Here is a 14,240-nt window from a genome sequence, read left to right on the forward strand (position 1 = left end):
TAGAGGCCCTCCTTCTCCTGAACAATGCACCTGCTCATCAGTCCGACAAGGAGTTGGTGGCTGAGAATGGCCGCATTAGGTGCATGTTTCTGCCACCTAATACGACTGCTCTCATCTAACCAATGGACCAAGGAGTGATCGTGGCAACGAAAAGGCTGTACCGTAGGAAGTTCCTGGATGAGGTGATGGTTGTTCTCAAGGACAAGGACGAGCGCAGGGAGGGACGGGACACACGAGGCCAGCGGACCTTGGAAAACCTACGCCGCTACAACATCATGTTTGCCATCTACAACTAGGCCAGTGCATGTAAGGAAGTCTTCGTCAAGACTGGAAAGTGGCTGGTCTTGTCTGCTTCTCGGAGCCGATGTTTCGTTTCGTTTCGTTTTTAAAGGCTCCAACATGCTTGCATGTGTCGGCCTTGGTCACCTAATGGCGGCTCTCCACGCTGCACGATCCATTGCAGCCTCCCTGTTCAGTCCCTTAACCCTAAGGTCACACTTAATGACCTCGTCCCATGTCTTTCTCGGTCTACCCCCCATAACCCCACCCCCAATATTAACACTTCTCACCCTCTTCACCCAATTATCATCCACCATCCTCTCCACATGTCCAAACCACCTCAATCTACCTCTCCTCATCACAATACCAATACACTCCAGTCCCATCCTACCTCTCAACTCTCTGTGGTGCATGATTTTCTAGGTTTTGATGTGGATGACTTCCATGCACGTCTTCGTGCGACAATGTTGATGTGGACGAAGTGCGTGAATAGTTCGATGAAGACGAGGGCGATCCTGGGTATAAGATCATGTCCGATATCGAATCGGATCTTCAGTTGCATGTACAAGCACCCACCTTGAAGATTCCAACGAGGAAAGTGACGATGATGTGGACTCCTCTCAACGTGCCATTACTCCAGCCATCCCCAAGCTAAGCACACTCCAGGAGCATGTCGAGTTCATTCTCGACTACCTGGAACACCCGGACTGCGACAGGGAGATGGGGCCCTTGGGACTTGTGGAGGAAGTGCGCGCTTTCAGGCAGCGCATCATCAATCGCCAGAATTGTCATTCTTTGCGTCAATCAACTATTGACAGTTTTTTCAGGCTTGTTACCCTCGCTGTGCCCAGCCTTGGCTCCACAACGCTGCCTCCCCATGACAAGCCTTCCACCTCCGAGCCACAGACTAGCACATCAGCCATGATGGAGTCGCCACTGGACGTGAGTTTGTGCCTGTCTTCAGAGTTGTCTGCAGTGGGTACGCCATCACCACGTCCCAGCGACACGCCCGTAGGCCACCTGCCTCACCTACTCTCGGACTCTGATAGTGAATAAACAGCAAGAACTCGGCACTAGACCACACGGGAATTTACAGTGTTGTGCAGTGTAAAAAACAGTGCGCAATGTTAAGAAATCAGAATTCAGAGTGCAAAGACTTAAGTGCAGAGTGCAACACTGCTTACAGGAGAGTACTGTACAGTACAACTGAGAGCAAGTGAAAAAAGAATGCGCAGTGTTAAGAAATTAGAATTCAATGTGCAAAGACTTAAGTGCAGAGTGCAACACTGGTTACAGGAAACTTCAACAGAGCGCAAGTGGAAAAAGAAAGTGCAGTGTTAAGAAATTTGAAATCAGAGTGCAAATGACTAAGTGCAGTGCAAGACTTGATTACTCTAGGTGCTTCAGGTGCACCTTTTTACTGTCAGAGTCTGACAGGGGGAGGGTTATTCACTGAGATAGCCATGGACCTTTTGTAAGTACCCACAATGTTTATGGTGTACTGTATTTTCCATTCTCACCTCTAAAACCTCATTCTCTGGTTCCTTTGATTTATTTCACTCTTGTATATCCCTTACTGGTATGAATAGGATCTTAAATAGGTGCTATGCATGTCCGGTAGGGAGTTATGTAGGTGTTTTTCTGAGTTAAGTTGTGTTAGGGTCCATAAGTACCAGTCAAGGAGGCAGGGGCCCAATATACGGACATGCCTATGGCTGAATTACGTCAGATATTACAGAAATTACTTGGTAAGCTGCTGTACTCACGCAGTTGCAAGAGCTGGTTCGAATCCTCGCAAAGGGAAGCGGCAGAGGGTTGGTACTGGCTCTAATACCATGATCCTGGGAGACCGCGATCAGGTGTCCGGCAACCCACCTCCCCTTTTGGGTGCCTAAACGGCTCACTTGGTAAGCTGCTGTACTTATGCAGTTGCAAGCGCTGGTTCATGTAGACAAGTTTAGCTTTCTTGTGCATATTTTTTTTTTTCTTGTGTTAATATGAAAATGACTGAATTGAAAATGGGTGACTTTTGGGTGGACTGCCACACCAGGGGCATCACTTTTGCCACCTTAGCTGCAGTCAATGGGTTAACAAGGTGCATCCAAAACCATCATCAGCAGCATCATCATCCGGACCTCCCCTCCTACCCTAGAGCAAGGATGAGCAGTAGCAACGTCCAGACAGCCTATGTTTGCCCAATTCAATCGGCCATGCTTCCATTCACTCATCATTCAAGCCCATGGAATCCTGGTTCCACCAGATAGGCCAAAAAACATTCACCACGTTTTGTAGCATCACATACACCTTTCTGCTAGAGTCAATATGAACGCTGTCACATCAAAAAGGGGTGCCAAATCCCTGGTCATGTAATTATCCGCACAAAATTCATCTGGCCAGCTTGGTCTCTTGTAAGTTCCTTAACCTCACCAACTTCCATATCTCTCTTCCTCACACACTTATCCACCATATCCCTCCACATTCTTCTTTGCCTACCTTGCCTCCTCCCTCCTTCAAATTCACTCAGATATACCTTTTTTCACCACTCTATTGTCATCCACTCTCTCCACATGACCATACCAATTCAGTACACTCTCTTCGATTCTGGTGTCCACAGACACTCCAAATGTATCATGTATCACATTATTCCATATCCTATCCATTCTCTGTACTCCAAGTACATTCCTTAGCAGTCCCATTTCCACTGCTCACTCTTGACTTTTCATTTTCATGTCACACCATAGTCTCAAACACTCCTCCACATAAGCTAAAACAGCTGCAACACTCAAGCCTCTGTTTTTTATCAAGGTCTTTCTTGCACCAGCTACTTTCCTTCCTTGTGTCACTCTACTTTCCATTTCTTTTGCACATTTTCCTCTCTTTTCTTTCACTGTACCCACGTATTTGAACTCTCTCACCAATTCCAGTCTCTCTCCATTCACTTTAATATCACACTGGGAGTCACCTTCTCTCTCAATAACCATCACTTTACTCTTTTCTACATTTACTCTCAAGGTACGAATATCACAGACATCTGAAAAACTCAGCACTAGTCTACCAAGCTCTTGTCCGGTATTTGCAAGTAGCACTATATCATCAGCATACAACAAATTTGAGATATTCCATCCATCACTATTGATTACCATCCCTCTCTCCATCAATTATATTATGCTTTTACTTCTCCCATTACCCCATCCATATATATACTGTATATATATATATACTGTACAACCATGGGGACATCACACAACCTTGCTGCATGCCCACACTGATCATAAACCAATCACTTATATGCCCATTTACCCTTACACATCTTCATTACTGGTAACATCATAAAAACTCTTGACAGCACCTAGCAGCTTACCATCTACACCATACATGCGCAAAGCTTTCCACAATCCTTCTCTTGTTTACTTTGCCGTATGCTTTTTCCAAATCCATAACTGCCATAAACACCTTATAGTCCTTCGCACAAGCTTTCTCCACTATCTGTCTTCCTGCAAATATTTGATCCACACATCCTCTGCCACCCCTAAAGCCACCCTGTTCATCACTCACTAGTACTGTACTTCTGATCTCTCTCTTACTTCCTCTATAATAATTCTTCCATATACCTTCCCTACCACACTGAATAGACTTATGCCACAATAATTCTTGCATTCACTTTGTTCACCTTTATTTTTGTGCAGGGGTACAATCATTGCCTTTTTCCACTCTACTGGCACAGTTTCACTCATCCATGGTTTCTTACATATCTCTAACAAGCACTTCATTCCCCTCTCTCCACTACACTTAATAATCTCCGCATACACCTCATCAACCCCAGCTGCTTTCTCATTTTTCAGCCACTTCACAGCGTTCTTCACCTCTGCAAGTGTCACATTTCCTGGCACTGCATTCCTTTTCTGTACACCCCCAAAACCAATCAAGTTAACAGTCGTTTTGTTCTCTCCATTCCCATTCATCAGACTTTCAAAATATTCTTTCCATCTGGTCCTTACTTCATCCTCATGGGTTAATAATCTATTACTTACATCCTTTACACTTTCACGTTTCTTTCCTGTCACTTGTATATTTCCATACCTCCTTCCAGAATAACTTCCTATTTTCAGAGTAATTTGCATTCATTTTTCTTTCTAGATCATCATTTACCTTGTTCTTTTTCCTCTTCATGTGCTTCTTGATCTTAATATATTCATTTCTTATTTCACATGAACCCCTGTCCTGTCTCCACTCTAGTCACTTTTTCCTCTTTTCCTCCACGGCTCTCTTAACCTCTTCATCCTACCATGCCGTACCAAAACCAACGACATAATTTTTCTGACTCACCTGGCCACTCCACCATAATCTAATCCATCTTCTCCCCTGAAGATAATGAAGAGGCGTCGTCTGAGTTCATAGGCTGGAAGTCTCATCACTTGGTGGAATGAATCTTCAAATAACGTCTGGCGGGTAACGCTGATCTTGATGTGGCCTGATACTGCATTACTGTGGATCACAAAGCATTCTGTATTAAAATCTCTCAACTCCATACCTAAAAGACTACTGTAAATTATTTGTCATGGATTATATGACTAACAGAATGAATTACTAAACTCCACACTCCACTTTTCCGAGAAATGAAGGGTCCTGAATCTTACCTACCTGGACTGTAAAAACTAACCTGATTCATACAGCTGTGGAGTAAGCATTACACAACCACTCCATACTAACATGAAGCATTCACAGTGAAGGCTGCTGTTTCTTTCTGCATTAGACAATCTTCCAACATTTTAGCACTATACTAAAGTTAGTTGAAGGTATAAAGTTATTCTAGAGTTACGGTATGGTGAGGTACAAACTACAGTTAGACCCCTACTTATGAAGGATCAACTTACAAAAAATCCACAGATACAAAAAAAATGTGTGTGTGTGTGTGTGTGTGTGTGTGTGTGTGTGTGTGTGTCAATGCTGAGAACGTTACTAATAAAAAGTAACGGCGCTCCCATTCCTGTTACTAGCTCGAAAAAGTAGCAGCGTTACTGGTTTCGCTACTTGATACGAAATGTAGTGGCGCTCCAGCTCCCGCTACTTTGGATAAGAAAAACGTACACGAAGGAAAGGTTAACGAAAATCTGTGATATAGCAATACACTATATACTGTTTTGATAATATTAGTCAGTCTGAGTGTTTATGCTGTCTACCAGTAATGTCAGTATATATTTATATTGAAAATAAAAAAACATTACATACATGCCGGTGTCACTTTAATGAAGCTTATAGCCGAAGGCACAGGAAAAAACTATTTACTGTACAATGTACAGTAAATGTTCTTTTACACTGTTACCTAGTATACCTATGGAAGTGACATACGTAAAAAACTATCTATCTATTTATCTACAGCCTGACGCCCTAAGCCCGCAAAGGGTGGCCGCAGATAAAACACCTCCAAGTCACTCTGTCACCCACCATTTGACTACCCTCCCCCCAACTCAACCCCCCCTCCCTCATACACCTCTCAACTCCATCCCTCCACCTCATCCTCGGTCTACCCCTCCCTCTCCCTCCCTCCACCTCACCTACATACACCCTCTTAGTCAGTCGTTCATTCTCCATTCTCTCCAGATGTCCAAACCACCTCAGTGTATTTCTCCTAATCTTCTCAACCACATTCACATCCACCCCACAACGTTCCTTCACTTCTTCATTCGTCAACCTGTCCCTCCATGTCACTCCACATGCTCCTCTCAAGTAACTCATTTCCACTGCTCTCACTCGTGACTTGTTCCTCTCTTGCAAGGTCCACGCCTCACTTCCATACGTCAAGGTAGGGATCACAATACTATCATGCAGTGACTTCTTAACTTCCATACTCACCTCCCTATTTCTCATCACTGCTTTCACTGAACCAACAACCTTCCTTCCCTGCTGTACCCTTTCACGCACTTCATCCCCCAAAGTTCCATCCATACTCATCACACTACCCAAGTACTTGAATGCACTCACATTCTCCATATCCTCACCATCCAACCTCACTGTACATTCTGTGACTTCATTCCTCTCAAACACCATAACTTTACTTTTATTTACATTAACTTTCAGCTTCCTCCTCCTACACACTGTCCCAAATTCATTCACCAAACCTTGCAACTCCCATTCATCTTCACTCAACAATACTGTATCATCAGCAAACAGCAACACCGGAATCATCCAAATCTCACCCTCACTCATTTAAGCCACCCCCACATCCACTGCCCTACCTTGCACCTCCTTTACAACCTCATCCATGTATATATTAAACAGCCATGGAGACATCACACAACCCTGTTTCAGTCCTACACTGAGATCAAAGAACTCACTCAGCTCACCATCCACTCGCACCGTAGCCCTAGCTCCTTCGTACATACTCTTCACAGCACTCAACAATTTCCCCTCCACTCTATATATTCTTAATACCTTCCACATACCTGGCCTATCTATTCTGTCATAAGCTTTCTCCAAGTCCATGAAGGCAGCATACACTTTCTTTCCCTTCTCTAGATACTTCTCCACTAAACATCTGATCTACACACCCTTTTTCCTTCCTAAATACCCCTTGTTCTTCTCCAACTAGCTCCTCTGTCATATGCCTAACCCTATCAATGAGTATTCTACCATATATTTTACCAGTCACACTAAGAAGGCAAATACCCCTATGGATACCACATACTTCTCTCTCCCCTTTTCCTTTGTATAAAGGAACAATTATACCTGATTTCCAGTCCTCTGGAACCCTTCCCTCTTCCCAAGCCAATCTACACAACTTCCATATCCACTCCACAACAATCTCACCCCCATACCTCAGCATTTCACCACACACTCCGTCAATTCCTGGGGCCTTTCCCAACTTGATCTTCTTCATTGCTTCCACTACTTCCACCCTACTGATCTCTTCCTCCCTCCTCTCATCTCTTCTTCTCCCAGCCATTCCCCAACCACTTATACTCGCACTGCTCTCACTCTCTACATTCAACAAATCCTCAAAGTGCTCCTTCCATCTCCTCAATTTCTCTCTCTTCTCTACCAACAATCTATTATTCATTTCTTTCACTCCCCTACTATTTCCCCTTTCACACTGCCTTACTTTCTTTACCTCCTTCCAAAACAGTTTCTTACTCTCCCTCCATTTCACACTCAGATTCCTCCCAAACTCTTCATCCACTTTCTTCTTACTCTCCTTCACCAGTTTCTTCACCTCCCTTCTCCTGCTCACATATACCTCTCTCTTCTCTCTCTCATCTTCTCCCCTACCTCTACTCACCAACCATGCACTATATGTCTTCTTCTTTTGTTCCACAGCTCGTTTCACCTCATCATTCCACCATGCTGTCCCTTGCATCTCCTCCTCACTCCACAAACCACCTCACACGCAGCGCCTATCTCTTCCGTGAATATCTTACATACATCTTCCACCCCTTCCATCTGCTCTAGCTCATACTTTCCCATTCTTTCTTCCACTATGCTCTTATACTCTGCCATTTTCTCACTATCTTGCAAATTCTCCACTCTTCTCACAGAAGCTGTTTCCTCCTGTCTCCCCTTTCGTCTCCTCAACCATTTTCTTTGCAGCTTTACCTTGGCCATCACTAAGTGATGGTCCGAGACTCCATTTCCCCACCCTCTCCACACTCTTGCATCCAACACTTGTCTTCTCATTCACTCATCCACACACACATAGTCTATCATTGCCTTTCGTTCAACAAGCTGACCATCCATCCTCCTCATTACTCTCCATGTATACCGGTGGATCACCTTGTGCCTAAAGTAGGTGTTGGCTATTGCCGACCCCTTACCTGCACAGATGTCCACCAAAGCACTACCATTCCCATCTACTTCAGCTGGCACACCCCACTGACCAACCACTCCATCCACTCGTACATTCCCAACTTTGCCATTCATGTCTCCAATCAAAAGCGCACTCTCGCTCCTCTCAAATTTGTCCATACATGCTTCTACTCTCGCCCAAAACTCATCTTTCACTCTTGCCATTCAGTCCTCTGTCGGAGCATCCACACAAACAATCGCCCACTCTTGTATAACTACTTTCATCCTCACACATACAATCCTTGCACCCACTGTTCCATACTCTTTTATATTCTCCTTCCACTTCTTGCTTATAATCAGACATACTCCCTCTCTTGCCCTCTCATTCTCATTAACTCCCGCACATATACCTAAACCATATTCCCATTCTCTCACCCTTTCACCTTTCCATTTAGTTTCAGTCAGTCCACATATATCCACTCTTGCATCCTCAAGCACCTGAACAATCTCTCTCTCTTTCACTTCATCATTACTCCTCTCACATTCCAAGTTCCCACCCGAAGAATGTCCTTTGTCCATTCCTTAGTCGTCAACATATGGTCCGTCCGGGTCCGAGGCGCTTTATTCGCTTGTTTAGTTAGTTCTTTTTACGGGGTGGGGCACTAACCCACCACCAACCCTTTTAGTCGCCTCGTACGACAAGCAGGGATACTGGGGGAGTATTCTTGAAACCCCTAAACCCCCAGGCAAAAACATGTGGCCTACCATTGATACATATTATATAGATTTATAATATTTAAAATGATACCTATTTAAGATATGTATGAAAATGAGAGTAAAAATGAACTGGGGCTTTCTTTTAAAGGCTATTTATACAATAGCAATGTTTTTTCCATTACTTTAAGCTGAAAGTAACACACTGTTACGAAATAATAACGAAGTAAGAATTAGTCTGAAAGAGAGAGTAAGGGAGAGAGCGGGAGTTAGAGACGGGGATAGCTAGAGGTGTGTGTGTGTGTGTGTGTGTGTGTGTGTGTGTTAGCATTGCCTACATCTAGCTGACATCCTTATTTATCTTTACTTAATTTAAATGATCGATAATTAACTAGCAAATTCCTATCTAATTATTGCACATTACCAATTAATAATAATTAATAAATTACTGATGTAATGTACAACAAACATCATTAACTGACAGAATTGATGAAAGTATTATTTTTCATCGTTAATAAATACAACCAAACCGTCGACATATCTGTATGTACTCACAGACTCCGGACCTGTATTCGTCGCGTGAGTAGCGAGGTGCGCGGTAGCATGTGAGTACGGCCAAAAAAGTAGCGGTGCTCTCAGTTCTGCTACTGGCTAAAAAAAGGTAATGGCGTTACCACCATCGCTATTAAAATAGTAGCAGCGCTATTCCCAGCTTTGCTGTGTGTGTGTGTGTGTCAGTCATGGCAAGGAAGGATGGGGTCAGGTGAAAACACTGACAAGGAGGTGTGGTGATGATTGCAGTTCAGGGAAGGATAGGGGATAAGTGGAGGAGTGGAGACAATAATGGGCTTTAACCTAGGTGGAAAGAATGTGTGTGTGTGTGTGTGTGTGTGTGTGTGTGTGTGTGTGTGTGTGTGTGTGTGTGTGTGTGAGAGAGAGAGAGAGAGAGAGAGAGAGAGAGAGAGAGAGAGAGAGAGAGAGAGAGGATAGCACAAAAGTAGGCATGGAGTATAAAGGAGACGGGATAGAGGGAAAGAACTTTAGTAATTATGGTATGGATTAGGGCTGGGATGGATGGATGGATGGATGGAGAGAGAGAGAGAGAGAGAGAGAGAGAGAGAGAGAGAGAGAGAGAGAGAGAGAGAGAGAGAGAGAGAGAGAGAGAGAGAGAGAGAGAGAGAGAGGATTGCACAGAAGAAGGTATGGAGTATAAAGGAGACAGGGTAGAGGGAAAGAACTTTGTGTCCTTAGTAATTATGGTATGGATTAGGGTTGCCAGAGAGAGAGAGAGAGAGAGAGAGAGAGAGAGAGAGAGAGAGAGAGAGAGAGAGAGAGAGAGAGAGAGAGAGAGAGAGAGAGAGAGTATAAAAATTACATGGGCTTACGAAAAAAAAAAAAAAAACTTATGAAAGAATTTAAGAACCAATTATTTTCATAAGTTGGGGACAGCCTATATAAATGAAAATGTATTAAATGTTCGTTTACAAAGATATTTCAAAGCAATGAAAACTAATCTCAAGAAATCAGCACAATGTATGATTCTAGTCATGATCTTTCATTGCTCAACTTGATTACTAAGTTATGAAAAGAATGTAAGCCCAATAAAAAGTGTTCCCAATTCAATAACCAGTTTATGGAGATAAGCATGCTGATTAAACAATATATGTGAAGCACAACAGCATAACAATCTGCACAACTGAGTCATTCCCAGGCTTGAGAAGGACTGTCATGTACAGATCTGTCACATATGGAGACAAAAAATGTCTCTCAAATCCACTGTGCATGACTTCTGACCTATTATGTAAAGCCTGAGTGAGGTCTAACCCCAGCCAATGGTTCAAATCTGGCATGTAGTGACACTATGGCGGAAAAAAAAAAAAAAAATCAGAAGGGCATAATGCAACAACAGCCTCTGAGGGGTGCCCTACTACTTCTACTGCCCAGTGGAGGCGTAGTGGAGCTGAATGCCAGCCCCAATGCCAACTACTCAACCTCAGACACCCCTTCATTGCCAAGCCAGACATCACTGTCTGTGAAGGTGAGTAAACAATTTGTTGCATAATGCCCTTCTAATGTCACTGATTTATGTCTGTTCTTCATCTCAATACAGACATAAGGTATATCTTTGGAAAACATATTAGTAAGCATGTTTGACCATACAAAGGTTTTATGGGGGGGAAGTAATGGTCAGGTTGTAGATAAGGTTAAAGTATTGTAAGACATTACCTCCTATATTATGGGTTCCAAGTGCACAAATACAAAACTACTGTTGTTGTGTTTAACCACTATCTGTCTTGCAGAGCAGAACCATTGAGCAAAGGTATGCAACTCCTGTGGTGACATCCAACAGGTTTAGTACAGTACATACACAATGTAGAATTTTTTTTTTTCCAAGGAAGAAGGAAGCAAGGACAAGAAACCCACTAATTGTTCCCTCAAAAAAAAAAAAAAAAAAAAAAAAAAAATCAAGATAAGAGAGAGCCAAATTCAAGATCCATGCCTGGACACATTGCGCTTGACAGACTGGAGCTCATAGGCAGTAGGAAAATTACAGACAGAGGGAGACAGTTCCAGAGTTGACCTGTTGCTGGGAGTAATGGTTAACTCTAGCATTAGAATGCTGGAGAGAAAAGGGATGAGAGTTTGTTGCTAGATGGGTGCTATGCATCTGCCATGGTGGTGGAGGGATGCAAAATGATAGTTCAGATAAGCAGTGGCCACTGAAGTAGTGATAGAAAAGAGATAAGATGCAACAGTGCAGTGAAGAGACAGGTTTAAGGAAGCCAGTAAAAGGAGGAGCGTTAATGAGATGAAAAGCCTTTGACTCCATCTTGTTGAGAAGAGCTATACAGTATGCGGGAAGCCTCCCCACACAAGAGTTGTACTCTACAAAGGGTGAATAAAACCCAGGTATAAAGTCAACAAAGGTGCGGGGTAAAGGAGGCACAGAGTCAGCTTAGCACACTTAGTCTCTTGGAAGCAGATTTTATAAGAGAGGTAATAAGATCTTTCCATGATACATCCCAAGAGACTGAAAACCCAAGTATGTCCAAAGATGTTGCAGGATTGAGTTGGATATTGTTAAAAATTGGGGGGTACTCCTGCGGAACATTCTGTCAGGTTGATAGATGAAAGAACTGAGTTTCTGATGCATTAAAAACAACCAGATTACTTTTATCCCAATCAGATATATGAGCCAAGTCAGATATTAGGGGTGCCATAGCCTTATCCCTTGTTTGTTGAAGTAAGTGCTGAGATGGATACTGCAGGAAGCAATGATGAAGGGTAGATATGGTTTGATGTATAGCTTAGGTAACTGATGAATAAAAAGAAGAGAGTTGGTGGTTGGACAGAGCCCTGAGGAACACCACTACTGATAGCACTAAGAACGGTGGCCATCTACAACAGCAGCTATAGAACAACCAGCAAGAAAGCTAGAGATGAAGGCACAGAAGGGCAGAAACCATAAGGGGGCCGTATGGAAATTAAAGATTTATGCCAGACTCGATCGAAAGCCTTTGAGACATCAAGTGCAATAGCAACTCTTTTTTCAAAGGCAAGAAAAGGAGGATGACCAAGAGTCTGAAAAGAACGTGAGAAGGTCGCCAATGGAGCGTCCTTGGTGGAACCCACACTGACGACAAGAAAGTAGGTTGTGATAGGGAAGATGCTCTAAAATTCTGTTGTAGAGAATAGACTCTAAAACTTTTGAAACACAGGATGTTAAAGCAACTGGATGGGAATGATCACCCCTCCCTGGGACAGGCTGAATGACAGTAAACTTTCAGCAAGGAGGAAAGGTGCAAGCTGACAGACAAAGATGAAAGAGTTTACCTAGGCGGGGTGTAAGCACAGAAGCACAGTTCTTGAGGACAACAGGAGGGACCCCATCAGGCCCACATGCCTTGTTAGTATTGAGGCCAGTGATGGCAGGAAATGCATAAAATGAAAAAATTTTAATGTCAGCCATGAGAAGAGGGAGGAAGTGACGGTGGAACAGCCCTGGAATAATCTAAGGTGGAATAGGAGGAGAAAGTCTGAGTGAAGAGATATGTTTTATCAGTAGAAGAAATGGCTGCAAAGCCATCAGTATGGAAAACAGGAGTGAAGGATGATGAGGTAAAGTTGTTAGAAAGGTTTTTGGCAAGGTGTCAGAAAGGGTGGGAAGATTTTGAGCTGGAGAGTTCAGAGCATTTAGTAAGAATGAAATAATTTTCAGCAGAGCAAAGAATAGACTTAGCACAATTCCTGGCAGAAATATAAAAGAGATGAGATTCAGGGGTAGGGTGGCTCTGGTACCTTTTGTGGGCCATCTCCTTGGTGTAGACTTAATTTGAATGTGTGATTAAAACATGGTTGTTTGGCATTAGTCACAGAATTTGAGAAAGGAATGTATGCTTCCATGCCCAAGAGAATAACCTTCATAATGTGCAAGACGCACCCAGATGGCTCTCGGCCATTGAAAGAAATAATCATTTCAGGGAAAAATCAAAGAAGTACTGCCTGCAGGCCTCCCAATCAGCAGCTCCAAAGAGCCACAACTGTCTCTTCTTGGGAGGGTTCACAGGCCTTACTGGAATGGTAGGGCAGGTTAAGGTGACTAGGTTGTGATCACAGGAGCCCAGCAGAGAGGAAAGATTAACGGTGTAAGGAAGAGGTCAAGTATGTTGGAACTCTCTCCAAGGCAGTCAGGGATACAGGTAAGATGCTGTACAAGCTGCTCTAGATCATTAAGGATAGAAAAGATGTAAACATGTTCACCAGGTGGATTAGTGAAAGCAGAGGAGAACCAAAAGGCGTGGTGAACAATGAAATCTCCGAGAATGGATATTTCAGAGAAAGGAGAAACTGACAGGATGCGTTCCATCGCAGAAGTAATATAATTGAAGAATTCTTTAGTCAGTGGAATCAAGGGATAAGGAAACAGCACAGATATATTTAGTCAAAGAATGACTGAAAAGCTAAACACAGAGAATGCAAAAGTCAGAAGATTCAAGTTCAGGAACACAAGAGCAAGACAGGCTGTTGCATACATATACACAACAGCCGCCTTTGGCTTCGGAATGAGTAGAGCAAAACGGGCAATTTCACAGTGAACGATGGTTTTTGCTAAATACAAACCACCACATATGGAATACTGACATCTTCATTGCTTTATCAATACATTCAGCCCTTCTGCTAAGGATATCTATAATAATTTTTGTATTAAAAAAAAAAAAAAAAAAAAAAAAAAAAAGTGTCTGTGAAATTACCCCTGCCCAATGGGGTAATTTCGCTTTGATCTAATTGTTCTACTTACTGTTACAATATTTACTGGACTACAAATGTGGGCGATTGTGTGCGTGTGTCTGCGCCAACGCAAGATCATGCAAGCCGAGTGAAAGAAGAGTTCTGGAAAAATGTGGAAGCATGCACAGAAAAGTTTGAAAGGAATGAGAGTATTTTTGATTGGATATATGAATGGAAAA

General features: G+C 43.0%; 1 protein-coding gene across 1 annotated transcript in view; it reads right to left on the reverse strand.

Annotated features, from left to right (window-relative positions):
- The window catches only part of Su(dx) (WW domain containing E3 ubiquitin protein ligase suppressor of deltex), a 279,179-nt gene that overhangs the window by 127,737 nt on the left and 137,202 nt on the right, over positions 1-14,240 (reverse strand). The window contains exon 13 of the mRNA XM_080282428.1: positions 4,606-4,764. Coding sequence (XP_080138554.1) covers positions 4,606-4,764 — 159 coding nt within the window. The remainder of the gene's footprint in view (positions 1-4,605; positions 4,765-14,240) is intronic.

The sequence above is a fragment of the Coenobita brevimanus genome, chromosome 93, assembly GCF_032717465.1.
Source record: "Coenobita brevimanus isolate Jiangsu-jjx chromosome 93, ASM3271746v2, whole genome shotgun sequence".
In the NCBI taxonomy this organism is placed as follows: domain Eukaryota; kingdom Metazoa; phylum Arthropoda; class Malacostraca; order Decapoda; family Coenobitidae; genus Coenobita; species Coenobita brevimanus.